Source organism: Sceloporus undulatus, chromosome 3 (assembly GCF_019175285.1).
Source record: "Sceloporus undulatus isolate JIND9_A2432 ecotype Alabama chromosome 3, SceUnd_v1.1, whole genome shotgun sequence".
NCBI classification, from domain to species: Eukaryota; Metazoa; Chordata; class Lepidosauria; order Squamata; family Phrynosomatidae; genus Sceloporus; species Sceloporus undulatus.
In genome coordinates, this window is record NC_056524.1 from 208,540,053 (window position 1) to 208,564,245 (window position 24,193).

Sequence of the window (24,193 nt, forward strand, 5' to 3'; positions counted from 1 at the left end):
TTTGATCTCATTGGGGAGGTGGGGTATAAATAAATTTATTATTATTATTATTATTATTATTATTATTATTGACTCACTAAAACAAATCATGATCTGAAGATTGTCCTCCAGTATCGTTAGTGATAGGCCAATCTAGCTGTTGATAAAACCTTTGAGATAAAAAATGTATGAAGTTGGAAGGCAGGCTTTTCAGGAAGTGTGCCTCTATGGTACTTTGTTTCAAATTAGCAGCCAGATAGTATAAACATTAAAAAAATCTCTTCACCTTTCCAGGTGATATTGGACCAATGGGCCCACCAGGTCGGCAAGGCCCCAGAGGACCAAGGGGTGAAAAGGGTGAGAAAGGTATGTATACTTTTCAATAAGAAAGGAGTGGATATTACTCATTGTAGGATGGGATAGCATAGGGCAGGCTGAAGCACAAGGAATTAGTTCCCATGGTTTCTCCATGATCCTCTGTACTACCTTTTTGTACAAGTTACTCCTCCTGCAATGGTCCATAATACCATAGGCAGTGACCACAAGGCTGTGTATTAGTAGTATGAAAGTAATAAGGAAGTTTTTTAAAGTGACAAATACATGTATTTTCTGTACAGTTACAAAGAGTGATATGGATGTTTTAGTGGAACAGTGACTTACTTTGCTGTTGCTCTATAAAATAATAATTTTTCTTCATCTTTTTCCCTCCCTCTTAGGTGAACAAGTATACGTTGGTCGAAGGAAAAGGAGAAGCATAGGAGTATAATCTAAGAACACAAATTAGGACAGATGCTTTCTAAATCATTTGTCAGGGACGTAGCCAGGGGGGGGGGGATCTGGGGGTCCGGACCCCCCCCTTCCATTAGAAAAATGAATGGTGTGTGCTGCTGCGCCGCCGCACTCAAGCCCCATTATAATAGTGGCACTTAGTCTGGACCCCCCCTTCCTAAAATCCTAGCTACGTCCCTGCATTTGTGGTTGTTTGTGTTTTATCCCCAGTCAACATAAAAATCCCAGTTTCCAGTGAATTCCAGCAAGTGACCACCCAGTTGCCACTAACATCTGATATTTGGTGAATTAATGATTTCCTTAACATGTTTAGAACTTGGGTGGCTTCCAATATTACATATTGAATTAACTACCCATTTGTTTGTTATCACATATACATTAGAACTGTGTATAACCTTAGTCTGATGTTACACAGACATAGCCTCTGAAGCTTAATTTACTGTCCAGGATACATACAACCCAGCTTCTCCAGATGAAGATTAGAATGAGAAATCTTCGATAGAAAATGAACCAAAAATAAAAAAGATTGGAGATCATATAGTAGCTTCTTACCTTAGGGCAAAATATATTTAAAATTACCAAGGATCTGGCTTTAAAAAGAGCAGACACAGCAAAGTGTGCTAATTTGCAAATATATGCCAGTGGGATGCATAACAATTCACTGTTGTGGTTTTTAAAAATCTTTTAAACCCCTATTATTAGTTGCATTGCAAAAATGTGAAGGACTGTGGGGCTATTAGTATTTAAAGCACTTTTGTTAGATTTTAAAAATGTTTTCTGTGGTTTTTATTATATTAAAAGTGCTATTTTAATATAAAACTTCCCAATTAAAGCTTCTTTACACTTTGATCCCATTTAAAGGAAACCAGACACTACAGTATTATGGTAGGCTTAAAGATACACTTAAGTGCAGTGGCATATTCCCATATTAAGCTCAGTACCTGTACATCTAAAAGTGAGCAGTTTTATATGCATCTATTCGTCCTTCTCCTGCCTCTTTAATTCTTTGTGGTATGAATTCTTTAACCCCATAAATATACAACCTTCATCCCAACACTTGTGAAAGTTTTGAGTATGATCAGTCACTTAACCTTCACGTGATTTGATTATATGGTGATATCTTGTTCATTTACAAACAGTGTAAATATACTGTACTACTACATACCACTATATGGATGCTTACACTCAAAACAGTTTAGCTAAGCATGATCTGTGAAAAGTAATTTATATATTCTAAGTATATCCTAGGTTCTATGTAACTTCAAATTTCATTAGCAATTTAATTTTTGCATCCTTTGAAAGTATTGTCTGAATCAAGGACATCCAAAAAAAAAGTTATGAAACTGAAGCTATTAAAAACTGCTCATAGAATTCATCCACAATTCCCGCATCTGACATGAATTTAACAATAACAACAACAAAAAAATCTCAACACAACATTAGGAAGATTAGTAACAGAGGTGGGAGAATAAATTTTGGACCTGATAGTGAACTGGCTATTGCTAGGGAAATCAATAAATGATTATCAAAACAAAACTAACTTTATCCAGTACAAAGCTGTAGATAGTGGAAATGCAAGTCTTAGGCCACAAAGCAGAAAACAAGTAACTCACTGAGGGTTTCAGTGCCTTTCCTCTAACAAACTACACATACCTGGCAAACTACTTTTGTTTCTTGGGCACGTACGTTTGAAAAACAGCTTATGATATATGGCTTTATTGGAGTCGGGGCAGCCTGCTGATAGAATAAAAAAGCTAAATAGCCCAGTATTGTATATAAATCTTTGAATACATTCAAAAGTATCTTTTTGAGCCTGTGAGCAGTGTCATGATTGATGGAAAAGGAATTCTAGCTTTGATCCCAATGAAATAGAAGCACAGGCAAGGTAAAATAAATATTTTGTAACTGACATATGGGATTTCTGATTGAGATCTTGGAATAAACATCCTACTGAACAGAATATTTTCTTTCAACATATAAAGCACCTTCCCATGCATTTGAACAGCTGTATCTGTTAACAAGACATTTGCCTTTTTAAAATAAAGATACTTCTAAAGTTTTCGGTTTCTTTCTCACCTATTGCAATGACTGGATGGGTCGCAAATATTTCTTATCCTTACAACCACATTTAATCAAGTAAAGCAAGGCTGAAAGTCACTTGGTGGATGGGCAGAATTTAACTTAGGTCTCCCTCACATAAACTCAACACATTGCAACAAACAGTCCCTATTAGTTTAAATGTACTATAAAGTTTCTTTTTGCATTCATACAGTACTCTATAGTGCAGTTCTATGCCAATTCAAGAGTATGTCCCACTGATTTCAGTAAGATCTACTTCCTGGTAAGCATATATACAGCAGCCTTAGAGCATCAAAACAATTCCTCAATCCTTTATCTGTTTTTGTCCTTATGTGGAAGAACATACCATTCACTCAGTATGAGAGAACACTACTGCTACGTGCTTTATGTCCATTTGTACCAGAAAAAAATACAGATGGGGCTTGTTTGGCTGAGAATGATATGCCCATTTCACAAGGAGCAGGGAGATGGCACAGGAAGACTATATGGACACTCCTTACACAAATAGCTACCGAAAGGTTCAAACTCTTTTAAAAGCCCATCTTGTCCTAATGATAGCAGCAAAGAATTGCATTTTAAAGCTCATTTTAATTGTATTTTTAATCCTGAAATCATGTTACAGGATCTTTTGGGGCCAGAAAATGGGGCAGAAATTTTCTAAAACAAAAGGTTATTCAAAACCATTTTGCATACTAAATGTGTACATATGTTATAAGATTTGGATATATAAACTGAGGGATATTACACATTTCTCCATATAGAACACAACCACTTTATTCCAAGAAATATGGAAATTAGAACTATTAGAAGTACATTATATATTCTTGAAAACAGGAGGAGGCTTATTTGGGCAAAAAAATAAAGTCTCTACCTGAAATGTAATAATTGTTCCATTGTAATTGTGCAAATATCATGCATAATTTGAAATGAAAATGAACTTTCAAAGCTCGTTTGGGGAAGAACGGCTGATACAGATTACAGCTACTACGAAGGAAGGAAGGAAGGAAGGAAGGAAAACTACAGAAGGAAGCAGACAGGCAGGCAGACTTTAAGCACAGCATTAACTGGACTGAAATTATGTTTACTGAATCTTTAATGTGCCTCCTTCCTAGACATGAAAGAAACCAATTTTTTTAAAAATGTGAATCTTTAAATCACACTTTCTAGAATGCAGAACTAGTCTAACATGTCTCTCCCCTGCGCCAGCAGTAGAAAACACACTGAAAATCAAACTGCAAAGGACATGATTTACAATGTGAGGACCGAAACAGTTTTCAATGCAAGTAAGATCAGGAATGCAACTGAAATCTACTCAGTGTTATGATCTGACTTTCTATGCTATGTCTGGTCAGCATTAGAAAGTACTTTAGTAGAATTTTTACTCCTTTAACAATCAAGATGTGCTCAGAATGCTTTCTGAAGTTGCTTGAGAGCATCAGTACTGAACTCAGGATAAGCTCTATATAGTATTATCTTTTGTTAGATTTCTAATTGTATTATCATGTAATTATATGGAGTAAGAAACAATATTGGCTACCTGCAGTGTTTTGTGGTTGAAATCATTTGTATGTGCTCAGTACTTTAGCTGGCAAGTCACAGATCGACCAACACTATAAGCTTTTTCTATAGCATCAGAATTATGCAGTTCTTTACTGAGATACATACATGAGCTATTGTTTGGGTCACTGCATATTTGCACACATATCTGCTTGTGAAAGCACCTTTCAAATGAGAAATAGTTAAAAATACCTGTTGCCTTATAGGAACTACTATATTTTTGCTTTTTACACTCGTCTCCATGTTTTAACAAAAAGAGTGAGGAGAATTAGGGTATTTTCAATAATTATCATAATGGTCCACCTCAACAGTCCATCAGCTTGTAAATATTTCCATTTCCAGATCTGTATTTACTTTCTGAGAAAATAATTTAGTACTGGTCAACAAATTTAAAAAAAAATACTTTCATCAGTTAGTCAGTGTTAATGATTAAACTTCCACAAACTTAAATTGTTCATAATCATTAAGGAAACTTAATTTTCACATAATCCATAATCAAATTATAGTAATAATTATTTCAGAGACATTTTCTCCCTTCTCTCACATACAGGAAGCATTTACTTGCATTAAAAGTAAAATCAGATAAATCTGCTACCTGGTCAAATGAAAAAATTGTTAAGTTCTTTATAACCAATAATTATAACAAATAAATGCAGCAATTAATTTCAAAATAAAGTTTCCTATCTTCTGAAATGATTAAAAAAACCAGGCTTATTAGGATGATCATAAAACATAAGCAACATGACAATGAGCAGCAAATGGGTGATTGGGAAGCCAGCTAGGTTTGATCAGAATCTAATCTCTGTCAGCCTTAGAGGAAGGTAAACCCCTCTGAACAGTTTTTTCCAAGTAAACCCTGTGATGGGGTTGTCTTAGCATCACCTTAAGTCAGAAATGACTTGAAGGCACCCAGCTAAAAACAGCAGCAGCAACAGAGACAGAGCACCAAACCTTAGTCAGCAAATGATTTTAATCACATATCTCCTCATCTGTCTGTGTTTGTTATTTGTGCACATGCTGGTTCAGACATCCATGGCATATCCACGGTTTGGATTTCCAGAATACACTTGCTATGATCCCCTTCTTCCCTTGTCTATTTCAAGTCCTCCTTTGCACTGTCTGGTTGGGCCACTAACCAAGTTGTTGTGATTTCCAAATCCAGCCCTCCCCCAACAAAACAGGTTTGTGTGCAAACATATAACTCACATTGCATCTAAACAAGAAAAACAATAAATCAAAGACATAGCCATGTCAGTCTGGAAAATCAGTATGCAAAGGGATCTAAGCACCTTTGAGACTAATTGAAAGAGAGAAGTTGGTAGCATGAACTATCTTGTTAGGGGACAAGGTAGGTGGAAGGATGTTGTGGTCTTCCAATTTTGATGTCACATCAATCAACAGTAACAAGATAGTTTTGATAGTAAGAAGAGGCCGGGTGCATATGATAGCAAGGTGGATGCACAATCAAATTTGTGACTGAAACCAAATTTGTGCCATGAAACTGCATCTGTATTGGAATAACTTGATTTTCTGAGATGTAAAACACACTAAGAAAGGACAACTGTATGTCTGGAATGAGGAAAGGTTCACCCAGAGACTCAGCCCCAAATGAATACTGCCATTCCCAGGGTGGTATTTTACTGCCCACTTACTCACCCACCAGCTCTAAAGAGACAAAAATGGCTATAGTATAAAACTGGAAGATGCTACTGTAAGTGGCCTCCAGTTGTGAATATCAGTGTAAACCTGATCCTATTACAGTTGTTCAGTCCTGCTCTTTACACTGTATAGGATAACAGCTATGAAGATCATTCCAGCAGAGAACTACTAATATAGGAAGAGACTAAACTGAATTCTGAACCTTATTTCATTTTTCTTGTGAGGTAAAGTAGTAAGTGTGATATAATGAACTACCATAGCATCGTGTCATCAGTGAAGTAAAACCCTTCATATTAGCAAACAAAGAAAACAGACAATTTACAGGATTTTGACTTACACAGACCCCACAATGTAGTTAAATGAACACAAGATTTTTAAACAAAGCAGACAGTTAAACAATATTTAATGTTATTATCAATACTAGATATTTCATAAAGGTGAAGCTTAAAAAAGTAAAGGCATTTGAATACTTGTTCACCCTAAGCAACTCAGAATAAACAAATTTAAGTTTGTATACAGCAAAATTCAATACTCTAATGATGTATTCATTACAGTAATTTACAACCTGGTACATGATGCATATTTATAAAATAAAATGTGGCGTATTAAGGCTAACTATGAAATATTTGTTAAAAGTAACTTGAGAAATTTGTTTTAACTGAAAACATGCATCTTCAAACTATACTCACTATACTGTCACAATTAAACAACCAGACAAGGTCAAATTCATTATCTGAATGTGGTAGCCAAAGTATTGACTAAAGTAATTTGATAATCCTCTTCCTTCACATGCAAGTATGCTGTTGCCATAGTATAAAATTTATAAGAAAGTGACTGTTTCCTCATTTAATGAAAGATAGCAAAATGTGAAAACTTACAGTTGATTATTCAAAGTTATCTACTAAAGATTTTCTGAGGACAGGAGGCAACCAACATATTACAAACCTAACTTGGGCATATCAAAGCACAGTTTACAATACTGTTTTTGATACGATTCAAATCTGAAGCTTTAAACAATCCCAGCTTTTTTTTCCTGAACGCAGGGCATGTCTCCTGCTAACATAAATATTTCCATCCCACCCACAGAGAAAATAAGTTACAGTACAACAATGAATTTTAGAAATAAAACCATTTAAGTTCATGGCAAAACAATGTAACAGAGATTAAACTGTCTTGTCTACATATGTAACTTAAGCCCTTCTACATATCAACATGCATCTCAAATTCAAAAGAAAAACCCTTGCAACCAGAGACATCAGTACTATTTGTAAGAAAAGAGATAGCCGTAGCCATTTACTGCTTTGGCTTCTCAAACTGCCAAGGAGAGAATCCACCCAGTTCACATTTCATCAATGTATGGCTGGGATTGTAAAGAGATTCTACAACTTCTGTAGAAAAAACTACCAATCAGAAAAAGAAGGGAAGAGACAGAGACCAACCGTACACTTCAAAATTGAACGGGGGTTTTCAGTGCAAGGATTTGACAAAAAATTGTGGCAGCAGCAACAGTACGTATTTCTGTTACAGTAACATCAGAATCAAGAAGATTTATTAAAAGAAAAAGAAACACGACCCTTTTACCTACTCCCCTTCACAAAACAAAAAACAAAACAAAAACAATTCAGCATGTGTAACAGTTTCAGGCACTGAATAAACGAGCTAGAAACCCGTTTCTTCAAAAATGGGTGCATCACAATGAACAGTTGGTAAATTAACAATCTTTGTTTCAGAATCTTTATTTGCAGGGCATTACAGATGATTAGTAATAGTTTAGGCTTGTTTTCCAGGGCCAACATAGTTGGATACTACTTTTTTCCAGATCAGTATTGAAATAGTTATCTGTCCTTGAGAAGTATGGGGGTAAAAATATACCAGATTCTAAGATTAATGTCTGTGCTTTTATTTTAAATTGGTTCCCTTGCATGAACACATAAAGGTGCAATTCTGACATCACTGATTGTCTCCAAAGATAGCAGATAAAATTTCACCGAGGATCTTGGACGAAGGATGTAGATTTACTGTGGCAGAAGCTGATGATGAGAAAATGAAAATGCCAAAAAGCACACTCAAAGCCACCTCACAGAGGTACCAGACTCATGATCAAGTGGAATGCATGTTAGGAATTGGGTAGAATTTAGAAATTCGGCTTTGCGTTGATGGATTAAGGCATTCAGACTCTCCAGACATTTTAAAGAAAACTTCCTGTTCTTGAAGCTTCCGTGCAAATTCTTCTTCTAATGTCTAATAGGAGAGAGAGAAAAAAAAACAGTTATATTTGATGCATATTTTGGACCTAATTTGTAGGAGAGAAAATAATGGGATGTTGAATCTAAGAATAAGGAGAATGGTTTCCAATGTGGTTTAGGGAGCCATGTAATTCTATGGGCAAATCTGCTACATAAACAGATAAACATCATGCCATTTGATTCAGAAATGTTCATACAATCAGACTGTTTATGGATGGACAACTGCAGGTCAAATCTAACTACCCAAAGTCTCTCCTTCCAGCCAGCCCCTAGCCAAGCCCTACATGACCTGCACGTATTATAATAAACAAGCATTTTTCATAAGCTGAATCATAAGGAAAAGGTTGTTGAACTCCCTTTTCTTTACAAATGTGAACAACCCTCCTGCAAAACCATTTCCCAGAGCCTTCTGTGAACTGTACAAGTCAAAACATAGTCAAACGTTACAGCAACTGAATTTGTTTGGGGAAAATATCAATGAGAACATGTTACTGAGCAACTAAACCCAAGGTGGAAAAAGTGGGAATAACTTGTATTCAGCCTCCCCAATGGCTTTTTTTCCCAGATGTTCAAGACCTCTCACCCCCACTGCAGAAGTCAACTTCTGGTTCACTTCCTGGTTTAATACACACTTCTCTTGGGCCTAATATATCATGTACAGTGCACCCGTGCTATAGATGGGTGCCCCATACGCGGCGTCCAGCTTACGCAGAAGCTGCGCGACAGGAGAGTGATCCCCCACGTAAGCCAAAGGGCCACTGTATACTCATCTATAAGTCTAAAAAAATTTGCCCAAAAATTGACCCCAAAATTTCACGCCAACTTATTTATGGGTCAGTATGGTAATGTGATAGCAGCTCTTTCAGATTTCCCCATGCAGTTGGCAGAGCAGTTTATTTTTTGCTTGCACCAAGCAGAAAGAGTCCTGAGTGATTAATTGCTGTTAGACAAACAGAGTCCCTCTCCTGCCTGCGCTGGCCATCACTGTCTGGGTGAAGCCTGAAACCAAAATTGAAACAAAGACTGAAGCAAAAAACCTCAATTAGAATCTCTCTTGCTATATGCACACATGCACACACTGAAAGAGCCACCAAGTTTTACTCACAGGTCATGGCAAAATCCATAATTTTTGCCTCAAAACCTGCCCTCAACTTATACATGAAGTCGACTTATAGTCGAGTATACAGTACTCCAAGGCGAACAATATGGCTAAACTTTAACCTCAAGAATTTTTAGTTTTAAAAAGACAGGTTGGGGGGGGGGAAATAAAGTGTGGACCCTCCAAAATCCTGCATGTGGCTAATACAATCCCCAACAACTGGAAGATATCCACTCCCATCCTAAAGGAAGGACTTTGCCAACTAGGTTAAAGATCTTTAATATAACATCTGGCACTGTTAAGTATCAATTGCCAACCAAGGCAATATAGTGTGGTAGAGATTACAAAACAGTAAGCCTTGCACACGTATAGTGTCAGTGACCACTCTAACAAATAAATGCTTCAAGATTTATGTATCAAAGTGGATATTCATAGAATTTAAAAAGGTCAATGCTATTTTTTGTGAATACTGCACAGCTTTTTGAATTAACTTAAATACACAGAATCATTCCAGATTTGTCATGCTTATTATTGCTAATACTCAAGAATTGCATGTCATTTGCACTGTAGGATCTTGAATTCTAGAACACATTAAATGCTGTACTTGAGCCTATGGCATGCCAAGGGTGTGGCTCTCTTTACTGGGAAATTTACTGTTGTTTTGTTGCTGACAATGACTGATAGTTAGAAGGTGGAAATATCATGATTCATTTACAAACAAAAAGTCTATCTTCAAAATACAGCATTCTGTTGGTGTTTCTCTCTTCTATAATGATCTGTAGTCAAACATATGTTACCTTTTTCCTTGGTCTCAGTTTCTCTCTCCATTCTTTTAGTTCCTGGCTATGTTCCTCATCTAATTCTTTTAGTTTTTGAGTTTCATGTTCAACCAGTAGATGGCATTTTTCATTCTGAAAATGGGATAGAGATAATCCTTTAGTAAAAGCTAGTAAACCAGATTAGATGATTACCCGCTTGTATGGCAGCATATGCTGACCTAATTCATTAATTAGCTTAGTCTGTATAGTAGCAAAGATAATTCCTCCATCCTTAGTAATGCTCTCTATATCAAGATGTTAGCTTTTCAACAGAAAGTATGACATGAATCTCTCAAATAAGACACCAGCAATGAATATTAGATGATTTCTCAATTTCTCAGAAAAAGTTAAAGCTATGAATTGGTCTTGGAGCTAGTATCAGATTTCTATCATAGCAGGACAAGTTTTCTTTGGCATACAAGAGGAGGAAGGCTGTCAACAACAGAATCTGTCACAGTTATAGCTTCACTTTTTGCTTCTTTCTTATAAAAGTTACTAAGGAGGTACCAACTTTTATGTGACTAGCCTCATTCCATATTCCCAACAGCCACAGCCCAATTTTTAAGTATGCATTTCTTTGTTGATTTTCAGTTTATCAGCATTTCCAAAACAATTCACAACAAAGTAAAACATTAACACACAATGAAGTGATATATAAAATCAATGCAACAAATCTAAGATGAAATCAGAGCAATAAAGAAATATATAACATCACTGAATTCTCCAGTTGAAGCAACAGGAATGTATCGTAGATAATGTCTCACTTTTACAGAAAAAGCTAAAGCTGCAAATTGGTCTTGGAGCTAGTATTAGATTTAAAACGGAATCAGACAGGTTGTTTGAGCAGCTACAAGACACACCTAATTGCCTGAACAAATGAAGAAGTTGTTGCCTTACAACAAAAGGGTATCAAATTTAATGTCAAGCAAGCCTCCTTGGGAGGAGCATTCCACATACAGGGCACAATAAACAACGGTCACTTTCCAGTTACTACCTGCCTAACTTCAGATACCAGTTCTACTTAGAGGAAGGCCTCTAAAAACATTAATTATGATAATATTATTTGTTATCTGAACCTATCTGTGTTGGACATTTTACCCCATCAGTTTTTCTTTCAAATTGCATCATGCACTTGGACTTCCACAAAAATAAATAAATAAATATGAGTACTATTGAAGAGCATAATTTAGATTAAGAGTTTAGGCACTATGCATTATATGTTTAACCTGTAATTGGTGCAGTTCTCTAATATTGGCTTCACACTGCAGTTGAAGGTCTCTCATCTGATTTTCATGCTTCTGATGTTGAGCCAGTCTTTCATTTTTTTGTCTTTTTTCTTCTTGAACGGCAAACTTTCAGAAAAAGAGGATTTAAATCAAAAGTTATTTTATGCTTCTAGACCTCGACATATAACGAAGTGACTATGCAAGAGGTAAGAACACTAGAATTACAGTCCGTCCTCGCCTTACGCGGGGGATCCGTTCCGGATCCCTCCACGTAAGGCGAATTCCGCCTATGCTCGAGCCACATTGGAAACAATGGGGCTCGTGTGCGGCCGTGCGGGCGCGCAGGGGGAGCAACGGGCGTGCGCGCCCATTCAATCGAATGGGACGCGCCGCCCCTTCCGCCTCGTGCACGCCCCGCGGCTTGAGCACATATGCTCAAGGCCACGTATGGCGCGCCCGCGTATGGCACGGGCGCACTGTATACTGAAATTACTAACATTATGCAGATTAAAATGGATTCTGTTATTTATATGATACAACAGTAACCATTTTGTTCATTTCCTAGTAATACTGCATTAATTGACCTTTCCAAAAGCACTATTCAGAATGGTGGTCCCCGTACCAGTCATTGGTCTGCAGTCATTGGCTGCAGTCTCCAGGAAAGAAAGGATCAATGATGGCCAATAGGAACAAATATGGGGCTGGTTCTGGAACACTGTGAAAAGACTGCCAGTCCTCCACTTCAGATAGTTGAAAAGCACTGATGTACACAACATAAGCCACAACATTTATTAGTTCTAAAACAGCTCTAACTGTCCTATTCGATTCAAGGGTCTAAGAGTAAACACCACAAGCCCTTAATTGTTTATAGAGGAAGATATGACTTTTACAGTCAAACTGAATTGAGTTCATAAATTTAATGGAACCTTTATGGTATATATATTTATAAAATAGCTCTGTTCCTGGGCGTGACTTCTTTAACAGAAAATTTGGTTTCTGAGGCAGAAATAACACAGGAAAAATAGGGATAATTTCCCCCTTCCTCTCTGTTTTACTGAAGCAGCTGCTGTTTACCTTGCCTGTTGTATGGAGGCACTCACAGTAGGATCAGATGAGCTAGCAAAGAATCCAATTTTTCCTCAGCTTCAGCTTTATTGCAGTGGTTCCCAAACTTTGGTCCTTCAGATGTTTTGGACTTCAGCTCCCAGAATTCCTGACTTTTGGCCAAGCTGTTTGGTTAAAACATCTGTATGACCAAAGTTTGGAAACCACTGCTTTATTGCATTGTTTACTGCACACATACTGCTGCCAACACAGCACCAACAATCTGTGTTTCTCCAACCCTTCTTCACCATCTTCCCAGTGTTTACCCTCTAAAAATTTCAGCTAGAAAGAGAGAATGAGGGCAAAAAAGGATGCTGGGAAGATGTAAAAAGACTTTGAAAAAAGCAGCTTCAGTGTCAGAAGTTTTGTTAACTGATATATGTCTGTATACACATCTCCTGCATTCCTTCCTGTAACTATCACTAGGGCTGCTGTTTGTTACCTGCTTTATCTTTTCACGATCCTGTTCTGGAGTGCTTGAAGAATTAATTCTTAGGCTTTTTTTGAACATAGCCATTCTCGTTTTTGCTTCACTGCGCTGGATTTTTGGCAGTCGGGCTCTTTCCTGTGTCTGCTTGTTTTTTAATTCCTCAATAAGCCGCTGATTGTATCTTTGCATTTGTTCTGTTTCCTAGAAAAAGAAAAAGAGGGGACTCAACACTGAATTTAATGTACCGGTACTTCTTCTACCATCTACTGAAATATTTCAGTATTAGGTTTTCTTAATGAGAAAAGTGGGAGGTAAATCTTTAAAAATTGCAAGTGTTTCAAAGCCACTAGTAACAACAAAACCTAACTTAAAATGTTTAATAAATACTGGAAAGAATCTGGCAATAACTAAAAATCTACAGGAACTCCGGCTTATTGGCTACAGGCAACGTACTAGTTCCTGTTGCCTGATGAATTTCTATTGCTATGGAAGCAGTTAAATAAGCCAAACAGCATCACTACACTGTTCATTGTGTTGTCTGAATGTGGGTACTTTCCCTTCTCCTATTCACATGCTTTCAACAAATCAGAGAAGGAATCCTTGGGGCTACCTATTAGTTCCAACTAGAATAGATCCAATTAATCAATGAAAAGTTGGTAAAACAAAAGACAAATGTAAATTCCATTCAATGGGTCTCGTTCCAGCCATAGCTTATTTCTCTCACTGGAATAGAAACAAATCAGAAAAGGGGAAAACACCTACATTTGGGTGCCACAATAAAAAAAACAACAACGGTCTTTTTTTTAGACACTCCAACCACAAGTACAAGCAACCAGGCAGGCAGGCAGCAAACACTAGTATGCTGCTTGCCTTTGTTAAACCAAGGTTTCTGTTGTTCCTAGTTTACTGTGTTGTGTGACAATGGCATTAAGTACAGTTCTGTGGGAAAATGCTCCATCAATAAGAAAATAAGTCAATAGCAAAGGGTGTTTGCTACTATGATTTTAAGTTTTTCAAACATGCTGAGAGACTGAAATTGTACTAACTTTTTCATGTCGTTTGAGCAGCTGGTGTCTCTGCATAAAGTACTGATCTTTTAGTTGCTGTTTGAGGAGTTGGTGTTTTTCCTGTAAATGTCGCTCTTCTAGCTCCCATATTGCAGCTTCACGAGCTAAAGGGGGAAGATTTTTTTTTAAAAAAAGGTCTTTAAGAAAGATCATTCCCCAAACCAAGCACGTCTTAAAACAACAGTTACGCTAGAGAACATCCTAGATGAAATAAGAGATCCAAATGTCCTAAAAATGATTTCCAGCTGAACTGACAAATACTTGACTAAAATTATAGATATAAACAAGTTTGACAGTGTCGCAAAGAAAAACACACTTTTAAACAGATCTTTGTGCAACGTTTTTCTACTTCTCAAATTAAGACTTGCAAGTACAATTACAGTATTAACTGGATTTTTCTGCTTCTACTGGAGGAAAAAAGTAGGACACTACTCCATAAATATTCCTATTCATTTTCATGGGGCTTGCATGTGAACAGTACTAGATTGCCTGAGCCCTTAATTCCACCTAGTACTTTAAGTTTATAAATATTTAATCCAATAGGACAAACAGGCAGAAAATACCTCTCATGAGCTGTTGCTTGTTATTAAGACAATCTCGTTCAATTGTGGCTAGCTCTGATTTTTGCTGCTGAATTATTTTCTTTAGCGAGGCATCCAATTCTTGTTGCTGCTTCTGCACGAATTCTTGCTCCTGTTAGAAATTAGTCAAAATGGAATCAATTATACATAACTCTCAGACATGTTTTCTAAGAAGCTCAGAGGAGTGTTCTAGCCTCACATCTATGATAAAGTGCTAGCAGATAAGACACAGATATTTTCCCACAAGTCCATCCAGCAAACTTCAGAGACATAAGGCATCTGAACTTGCATTTTCCAGATTAAATACCAACATTTCACAGATAAATTAAACATTTACAAGTGAGTGGACTTGCTGCATGTTCTGTGACATTTGGGGCACCCAATACCATCCAAGCTGTGGTTTTCAACCTTTAATCCTCCAAATGTTTTGGACTTCAGCTCCCATAATTCCTAACTGTTGGCCAAGTTGGCTGGGGCTTCTGGGATCTGAAATCCAAAACAAATGGAGGACCAAAGATTGGGAATCACTGCCATAAAGGATGACAGGTAAACATGCATATCTGAACAGCAGTACACACAACTTGGAGAACTGTAACCGGTACTATGACTTCTTTCTCTCTTTCACTCTCCTCAAACTATCCCCCTCTCTCCAAATCTCATATTTGGTTGAAATGCAATTGGTTCTTTTGACAGGCTTCAAAGCAGTCAATTATATGCAGAAATAATAATTCTTCATTAAGAAGCAGTTTGCCAGATACACAGCTCTAGCCAGTTATGAAAGTTGTGTACTAAGGTGGAAGAACACACAAACAGAAACACAGCGCAGCAAAATAATCAAAACCTTCAATTCTATCTAAGAAATTAAAATTAAATTATTATATCCATTTTCATAGTACTAATGACCATATTCTATTCTATTTACAAATAAATGGGAAGCAGCATATTACAAATTAAGGATGATCTGAAAAAGTTTGTTCTTCACAAAACAATCTGCATCAGGGTTGAAACAGTCCCCATTTCCAAATTTTGATGATTTTTAGTTGGATCACTGCAGAGAGAGTTGTAAAGGGTTTGTTTTGTGATATATGATACTGTAGGATTGTTATGAAGATCTCTTACTCGGTATATTTCATTTTCCGTCGGTGATGTCAATAAACTGCCATATCCAATTTCTTATACAGACTTATGCCATCACACAGTACACAAAAAGTAATCATAAATGGCTCCTATCATTTAAGGAGGCAAGAATAAGAGGTGGTGATGGTCAAAGGGAGCAGTAAAGAGAGAAAAAAGTGTTTGCAAACAATTGTGATTGTAACAGGATCAGTAGAGTAGAGTATTGTCTTCCCCCCTGTACCAATCATTACTTTCAAGTAGAGAAGGAAAAAGGAAGAACATTTAGCGTATTGCAAGAAAAGAAAATAACAACAACAACAAGAAGAAGCAGGATAGCAAGGTTTGAGAAGTATATGTGTTGCTGAGGTTTTTACACTATTTTATTCTGATTATTTTACACCACCTTACAGACTGTATCCATGAGTCAGGGCTAAGCCATACAAATATTTTTTTATAATTAAGCACACCAATATTATATTTTCATAGGTTAAGCATAGGCAAGGCTGAATATGGATACTTCAAAAACATTTCATAAAATGATATACAGTGGGCCCGTGTTATATGCGGGTGCACCCTATGCAGCTTCCAGCATATGCTGGAAGCCTGCACCAGAAGAAGCCTCAGTGTGCCAGGAAGAAGTAATGGGGTGCGTGCCCATGGCATGTGCTCTGCCCCGCGCCGCGGGTACCAGCCCCATTATTTCTAATGTGGCTCAAGCATACACGTTTTTCCCATAGGCAGGGGGGGTCCAGAACAGATCCCCCGCGTAAGGGAAGGGTGCACTGTACAATGCAGCAGAGACAGAAGGTGCTGTACTAAAGTTTAAGACCAAAATGCTTAGAAAGGTCTAGTTTCTGCTGGGAATTAACAAAGTAGGATACTTAGACTAAAAGAATGATATGTGAAGATGCTGAAAGTCATAGCAACATAACATTGCCAAATGCAAAAAACAAAAAACAAAACCAGTATTCACATGCCAATCTCCTTAATGACATTAAATATACTTTTATACTTAGGTAGATCTAACTTAAAATTATCTGCTATGTAATGTGATTATCTAGCATGAATGATTTCCAGGTGCATGTTCTGCCTAGGACACAAGAGATGGGAAAGAAAGAGCTAACTCAATATAATCAGCCAGATGCAGCAACTTTACACATTATGTTTACTTTATAGATAGCAACTAAATGAACAAATCTGCAAAGCTAGCATTAAAAAAACTGCAGAGAAATCAATCATAAACAGAATAATTCTGTACAAACTTTCTATAATCAGTCAAAATGAATTGGATGAAGTTACTTAGTCATATGAACCTACTTATTTCACTAAGCCAAATTCAAAGCTGATCTCAGATCAGTATGTGCACTAGACGTTTACCAGTTTTCTTTTTAACAGCTCCCCTATGTCTCATGATCACTCACTTTTGAAAACTAGATAGGATGATTAAGCAGCTTCTAATCATAAATACATTTTCCAGTTGTATTATGCATAAGATTTAGCATAAATCAAAGATTTTCAGACAGGATAATATGTAATGCTAGTGATTATTTAACTATGTTTATTGGTGCACTGGATAAGTAGGCTCCTCACCTTTCCTGTCCTCTCCCATGGAAATTCCTACTATTTAGCATAACTTCTGAGCATCATTAAACCAGACTAGCCATGGTTTGGTTTAATCAGAGCTTGCAAAGGAGCTTTTTGCTGTACTGTCAAATCCTAGTTTAAAAGCTAACTATAATTGGTGCTTCTGCAACATTTCACTAAGTAGGATATGTCAAAATGTTAATAAAAGAAGCAAATGAAAGTTCAAAAAGAGTTAGTATCAGAAATGCAATTGAGTGGTTCTTGAATGTCATCTTAATATGTTTGAAAAGAGACTAGAACATGAACCAATGGATTCAAATTACAAGCAAAGTGGTTCTTTGGAAGCCGTTAAACAGAGGTTAGATGGGCATCTTTCAGGAGTCCTTTAGTTGTGTATTTCTGCATGACAGGGAGCTGGACTAGATGGCCCTTGTGGTCCCTTCCAACTCTACCTTTCTATGATAAAACTCTTAATTCTGTCAACTAAAGGAGCTACTTATTAATTTCATAAAACTCAATTTAAAATCAGTAATATGATTTATGTGTATCTTAACAGAATTTTAAAAAGTGAATATCCTACTTAGTACAAACGTGTCAACTGCATTAATGAAAGAAATGCTTGAGGTTTGGGATCACTAACATTGCTACTTAATTCTTTAAAAATCACATTGATTAGATACTTTAAAATACAATCTCAGATTGCTGATAGCTAGATTAGATAGTCCAGCAAATGAATGAAAATTGGTAATCCAACAGCCATAAAATAAAAGGCAATTTCAACAAAGTTTGAAGACTTTCTGGATTAAGATTCTAACACCCCCCCCCAGCTCCTAACAAAAGAGAAAACAGAAAGGTTGAAAACAAACAGATCTTGAAAGGCTGTTGCTGCTGCTTAAGGCAGAAAAGAAAAGTGTTACAAGAGTGTTCCTTGCCCCATGAGTCAAAATTTAGGTTAGCTGATTCTTATTATGAGGAGCAGGGAAAACCCATCATCATATGATGTCAGGAGGTATTTTGGGAAATGGCCAAGTTTCACAGCAAACAATATGCAAACACAGAACTCAGTTTCACACATATGCTGAAAATCATCTCAGCCCGATTTGCTCACCACAACCATATCTTTCTGCATATGAATACATCATTAGGAAACAATTTAAAGCAAAGAGAGATTACTCAGCATGTGTATGTTAGAAAAAGCAGAAAAAAACAAGCTAACGCTACAGAGGAAATAAACTATATTTTGTTGTGTTGGACTTACATCCTGCATTACAGCATTGAAGAGAGTACATGAGGACAACTGAAAAGATTGAATCATAACCTGAGCAACGCCCTGTGGAGCAGAATACAAAGCACTTCCCAAATCAGAAAGCAACTACAAATTATGCATTTAAATGCTGAATATCAGCAAAAAATATTGTAGGATTCGGTTACAGAAACCTCATTGGTGAAAGAGGTGATCTAAATGGAATCACCTCTGCATAAAGAGGTAATATTTCTGAAGTTGTTTATACTGTACCTACAAACTACAAAATAAACCCAAATAGTGAAATCAACATACCAAAATTAGAATACATCTAGTGAACTACAGATATACTTACTATTGTACTGATGAAGTAGTGGAGTTAGGGAAGCAAAGTTAATTGTAATCAAGGAGACATCAATTGCAAAACAAAGCAAGAATTTAATGTGAATCCTTCCCCAGTATTTACTCATATAAAAACTGCCACAACTAATTCTCATTCAACTCCCATCACAACTCACTGTGCCACAAAATGTTAATATTTTCTTTGGTAAATTTAATAAATTACATGGTTGCATTAAGTCTTCTTGTGATACAATAATGGCTAAATGTACATGTGCAAAGTCACAAAAGAAGTACACATCCCAACATATATAGTGGGCTTTGGAAGAAAATAAGATACGCTGCTATGAAAAACATCAGACAAAAACAAAAAAATCCCAAGAACAACAACAAAGGCAGGGTTGTGCTCCATGCATGACAGAAGCTTGCTTTGGATAATCAGTCATGCATTCTGGCGCTGCCTACAGTAGTACTCTGACTTCTTGTCCCTCCCTTTCAGAACATTCTACCTAACTTAGGAAAACATGGACACCCCTCACACTAACTGCAGTGTCTTGAATTAAAGGATGTAATAATAATAATGATGATAATTAAAGGATTTAACATCTAAAGACGTTCAATACCAGTAAATAAATTTATATTTGGTAGTTTCACACTTTTCATAACTTCAAGCTAAATATTCTGAACAGAATATACACATTCCAGCTTTATATTTACATCTCTGTCTGATAAAGACACTTTTTAGACCTCTGCATAAACCCCTTGATTTCCCATGTAATTCTGTAAATAAACAAATATTACTTAAAACAGAATATGTATTACACTTCTCTTTATGTACACAAGCTCTAAACTGTAATCTTATGAAGGATTCATCTTTACAAATAAATATATACTCTTAAAGAAAAACAAACAAACTCCATCAAATGGTTAAAGCTATGCAAACGAAGCTGCTTTTGGGGAGTTTAGAAGCATGAAGCTGCTGAGGTTACCTGAGCATGCTGGGACTGAGTAAGCTCCTCTTTCTTGCGTTTCATGAGCTCTTTTCTCAGCTCTTTTGGTGCTTTCTCCACTTCATTAAAAACCTACAGTGCACAAGCATGCAGAAGGTGGGGAAAATAACCCTTTTTCTCCACAGCAAGCATTTATGGTGAATATGAGAGGAGTTGGTCAAGCAATAGGAAGATTAAAAAAAGAGCATGCAAAGCCAGCCCAGTTTGCTTGTAGAAAACAGATGGAGAAAGCAGGCGTGCACAAAGCAAACACTGATTACATTAATAGAAAGAAGTGTATGTGCTGACTGCATTTTAGAAATTATGTTTACGTTTGCATGCAAATGGTGCTTTTACAACAAATTTTACAGACCTACATGGAGTTAAAACTGTATTAAAAATACAAATTTACTTATACTGATAAGAGAAAGGATTCTACTGCCCTGGAATAAGCTTCAAAATAACAAGATGCTTTGATTAACGCTACTAGAAGAGAACAATTGTGAATGACACCATGTCACATCCAAATGGAGACACAGTTGTCTAAAAAAACACCAATCGTAAAAGCCACGAGCACATCAAAAGACATGTTTACTTAAAATAAGAAAAAAGAATATAGGTTGCCTAGCTATTGCAACTTAAAGAATGTTGGCATTAACCTATCATTGTTTTAGCAATGTATATTTTAAAAAACTGAGAATAATATTTAAAGAGGATGCTGTCTTGAATCTTCGGTTAGTGTAGATGAAATAGATGATCAAAAGCTTGATTGTGTATGTTCACACTCTCATGAAGAGATTCCATAGTTATGATTTGAAAAGAATTACGCAGTTCATAAATATCAAAGAATGGAGGTTTGTTTAAGACTGGAAGAACCCACAGATCAAAAAACCAAAATCACCACATGCCATTCCTATTTTATGAACAAGATTGCTTTCGGTGTATTAAATCTCATCACCAGTTTCCCTTCTCAAGACCCAATCACCAGTAGAGACTCAGAAGTGCAAGAAATCCAGCAGAAAAGGAAGTTAATGTCATACAGATTAAAAACAATATACAACTGAGGTACCAGAAAATTTCATATTATGCTATCAATATATAATGCTTACAATAAAAGCCCTGGTGTAATTCTCGGGGGGGAAAAGGCGTTCAGGAATGGGTATAGAAATCTGTAATCCTATGCCTCACCAAATTTAATAACTTTTCTCAGACCTCTAAACATTTTTATACTCCCTAAACTCTGGAACTGTGATCCTAGGGAGATTAGACCAGTCCTTTGTTAATATCCTGTCAGCTATTGTTAGGTTTGGAGAAATTACTGTTTCTGCAAAATAGGCTTTTAACAGTGTGTTGTACTGATTTTTGTTTTCTTTGCCAATGGATGCTTTAAAATACCGTATATACTCGTGTACAAGTCAACCTCATGTATAAGTTGAGGGAATGGTTTCAGGTTAAAATTATGGATTTTGATATGACCTGTATATAAGTCGAGGGTAAAACCTAGGGGGCTATGACAGAGGATGGAAAGGGGAAAACACCACTTCCATTCCTCCGTCTCCTTCTCTAGACCTCTCCTAACCGCCAAACACTACTTCGTTGGGGCTGAAGGAGAGGTTTTAACATCTGATTGGGGAGGACAGGAAATGGAGTTACAAGGGGTGTTTTTTTGCTGGAAAGAGAAGGCTTTCAGTTTGGATCGGGAATCTCTTACACACACATACACACACACACACACACACACACACAAAACCTCCTGCCTTAAGGCACGAAGAATGGGGCACCACGGCAGTGCTTGTTTCAGGACCTTTCTAGCCAATATTAGTGTACTGACCCGTACATAAGTCGACCCTGGATTTTAGGGTCAATTTTGGGGCATAAATTTATCGATTTATAGTTGAGTATATACGGTATTTTTCAGTTATAGTTGAATTACATATCAGCAAACATCTGAATGGTTATTTATCTATATAGTACTTGCTTTAAGCCAGAGTTAGACAGCTTTGGAAGGCTAGAGGACTACATTGGTCTTTCAGGATATATTGGTGGGCTACCTCCCCCCCCTTTCCATAAAAGAAAATACAAAAGGGAGTTTACCCTCATATGCCCTTTAGGAATAATTTTCACCATGTTTTTGGAACATTCTGGGCCATACTAGTCCCAAGAAAGGTCTTTTTTTAAACCACAGAAAGTAAGTGGAAGTCAATTACTGTTTCAATAAAGACTTTTTTGGGGGTTAAATTTGCCCAGAGATTCCCCAAAACATGGTGAAGATGCCCTGTACACACCCCAAAGGTCATTGTGGGGCAAAAAAATATAATATGGCTCCCCCCCCCATGTCTGTTTGACCCTGGAGAACCAAAAAGGCATATGTATGTGATGAATTCCAGAAATTTTTCTTACAGAATCTCTATATCACTTTTAAAATTCTACTTTTACTGAACGTCTAATAATTCTGGCAAGTTCAAGAAATCAGAAATGTGTCTGTGCTAACAGTGAAATCAAGAAGCTGAAAAGAACTACTAATCTCAATCCTATTTGAATCCATGGTTTGAAAGTATTTTTAAAATATATACATTCCAGAAAAACAAACCTTAATTTTGCCATTTTATACAAGGGGCACAATCTTGCTGTGCCATTGTATTTAATGGGATGTGATCATCCACAGATTTTGGTATTCACAGTGGGTCATGGAACAAAGGGCCTACTGTATTCTAAAGTGGGGATATGCTACCCCCTTTTAACAAAATCAGAGTTTACACTGCACAGATCCCACTGACGAGCAGAATCATTATTCATATATCACCTATCAACTAAATGATTAAATTTTACCTCCTTTTTTTTGTTTTTCAACATGTTCTGAAATTTGGACAATTCTTTTTCTTGTTCTCCTTTGATACGTTTTGCTTCATCACGTAGGCGATTTGTGTGCTCCTGTTCCAAACGCTCTATTGTCTGTTTCTGCTGTTTTTCTAGGTTTTCAATCTCCTGGTCATATTGCCGCTTCTTACTCTGGAAAAAAAAATCCATTACATTTACTATTTATCTAGACTTAAATTTGATGAGATTGAGGATTACTGATACATAATAATAATTTCTTTTTTGTGTAGCATTCCTGGGAAAAATACATGCACTATTCATTAATAGAAACAGGATTTTTAGTTTGCAAAAGACAGGTGTGTAGTCTCCTGTCAGCCTCCTTCAGTACCAACTAAGCCTGAATTGCACATGGTAGAATAATGGCAGAGTGTAACGTATAGGCTAACTCCACCTCAGGAATACAAAACTTCAGTAGATTCAGGGGTTTGCTTATTCAGCAAGCAGTGGAAATCATAATACATAGCTGTCAAGACTGAGGAAGTTCCCCCATTTACACCAGGACATTCAGAATTCAAACAATTCACTCATTACAAAGCCTTCACCCCATTTGTCAGCAATTCACATTATTTTCCCAGGTCCAGACCCTCCTAATTTTCCGTCACTACCTCCTCACACATCTGCTTGTTATCCCAGGTTGTACCTGATAAACAATCTTTATTTGTCCCATCTTCACCAATAGGATATCATAACCCATCATCCAACATTTACACACATATGTTCAAACATAGCAATTAAGCATGACAGGACCATATCTATACGGTGATCCTAACACAGAGCTTCACTGCGCTATCACAGTTGGCAGCAAGTACTAACATACATGGCTAACACTGCAGTAGACTAGAGTTCAGTTAAAGCTTATGGTGAATAGGCTCTACCCAGAATATGTGAAATATTTTCTCACAAGAGTAAGACTGTGCCTGAATAAGTATTCCTACGCTTTTCTCTATGCAGCAAAATATAGAGTATTCATTGGTTTTGCCACAACAGCATAATGTATCTGCTCTTCTGGAAAATATTTTAACCCATGGACGATTATATATACTTTTTAAGATTACACCAAAGCTGAAAATGAAAAAGCAACATGCATACAGGGCATATGTAAAGTGTTGCACTGTGCAGATTATATGTAAGGGATGCAGCCCTGTTACAAGTGCAACTGGTCAAGTCCTCCTTGCTTCAATTTACTTCTGCATATTTAACTTAGATATATAACACAATAATGCTACCATTATTCACAGAATTAAAGCTGACACAGGGCAAAAGCCATATACAGCAGTATTAAAGATTAACTGGCAAATAACACCCCAAGAGAGTGAGCATGGGGCTGTAAGCTGGAAGGGGAGGGCAACCCAAATAAAAGAGGTTGAGCTGCTCTGGAATGACTTTTTCACAATTCTTGAAAAAGTTATTA

The 24,193-nt window shown here is 36.7% G+C and overlaps 2 protein-coding genes across 2 annotated transcripts in view; one reads left to right on the plus strand and one right to left on the minus strand.

The window, feature by feature from the left end:
- COL17A1 (collagen type XVII alpha 1 chain) overlaps positions 1-2,827 on the plus strand; it is a 98,433-nt gene extending 95,606 nt beyond the window's left edge. The window contains 2 exon segments of the mRNA XM_042458495.1: positions 274-345; positions 696-2,827. Of these exon segments, the coding sequence (XP_042314429.1) occupies positions 274-345; positions 696-745 (122 nt within the window). The 3' untranslated portion in view covers positions 746-2,827.
- A 3,622-nt stretch (positions 2,828-6,449) lies between these two features.
- SLK (STE20 like kinase) overlaps positions 6,450-24,193 on the minus strand; it is a 47,565-nt gene continuing 29,821 nt past the window's right edge. Inside the window, exons 12-20 of the mRNA XM_042458496.1 lie at positions 23,838-23,844; positions 22,735-22,914; positions 19,906-19,998; positions 14,617-14,746; positions 14,033-14,157; positions 12,999-13,187; positions 11,453-11,578; positions 10,206-10,319; positions 6,450-8,304 (exon numbers count right to left, since the gene is read on the minus strand). Of these exons, the coding sequence (XP_042314430.1) occupies positions 8,164-8,304; positions 10,206-10,319; positions 11,453-11,578; positions 12,999-13,187; positions 14,033-14,157; positions 14,617-14,746; positions 19,906-19,998; positions 22,735-22,914; positions 23,838-23,844 (1,105 nt within the window). The 3' untranslated portion in view covers positions 6,450-8,163. The remainder of the gene's footprint in view (positions 8,305-10,205; positions 10,320-11,452; positions 11,579-12,998; positions 13,188-14,032; positions 14,158-14,616; positions 14,747-19,905; positions 19,999-22,734; positions 22,915-23,837; positions 23,845-24,193) is intronic.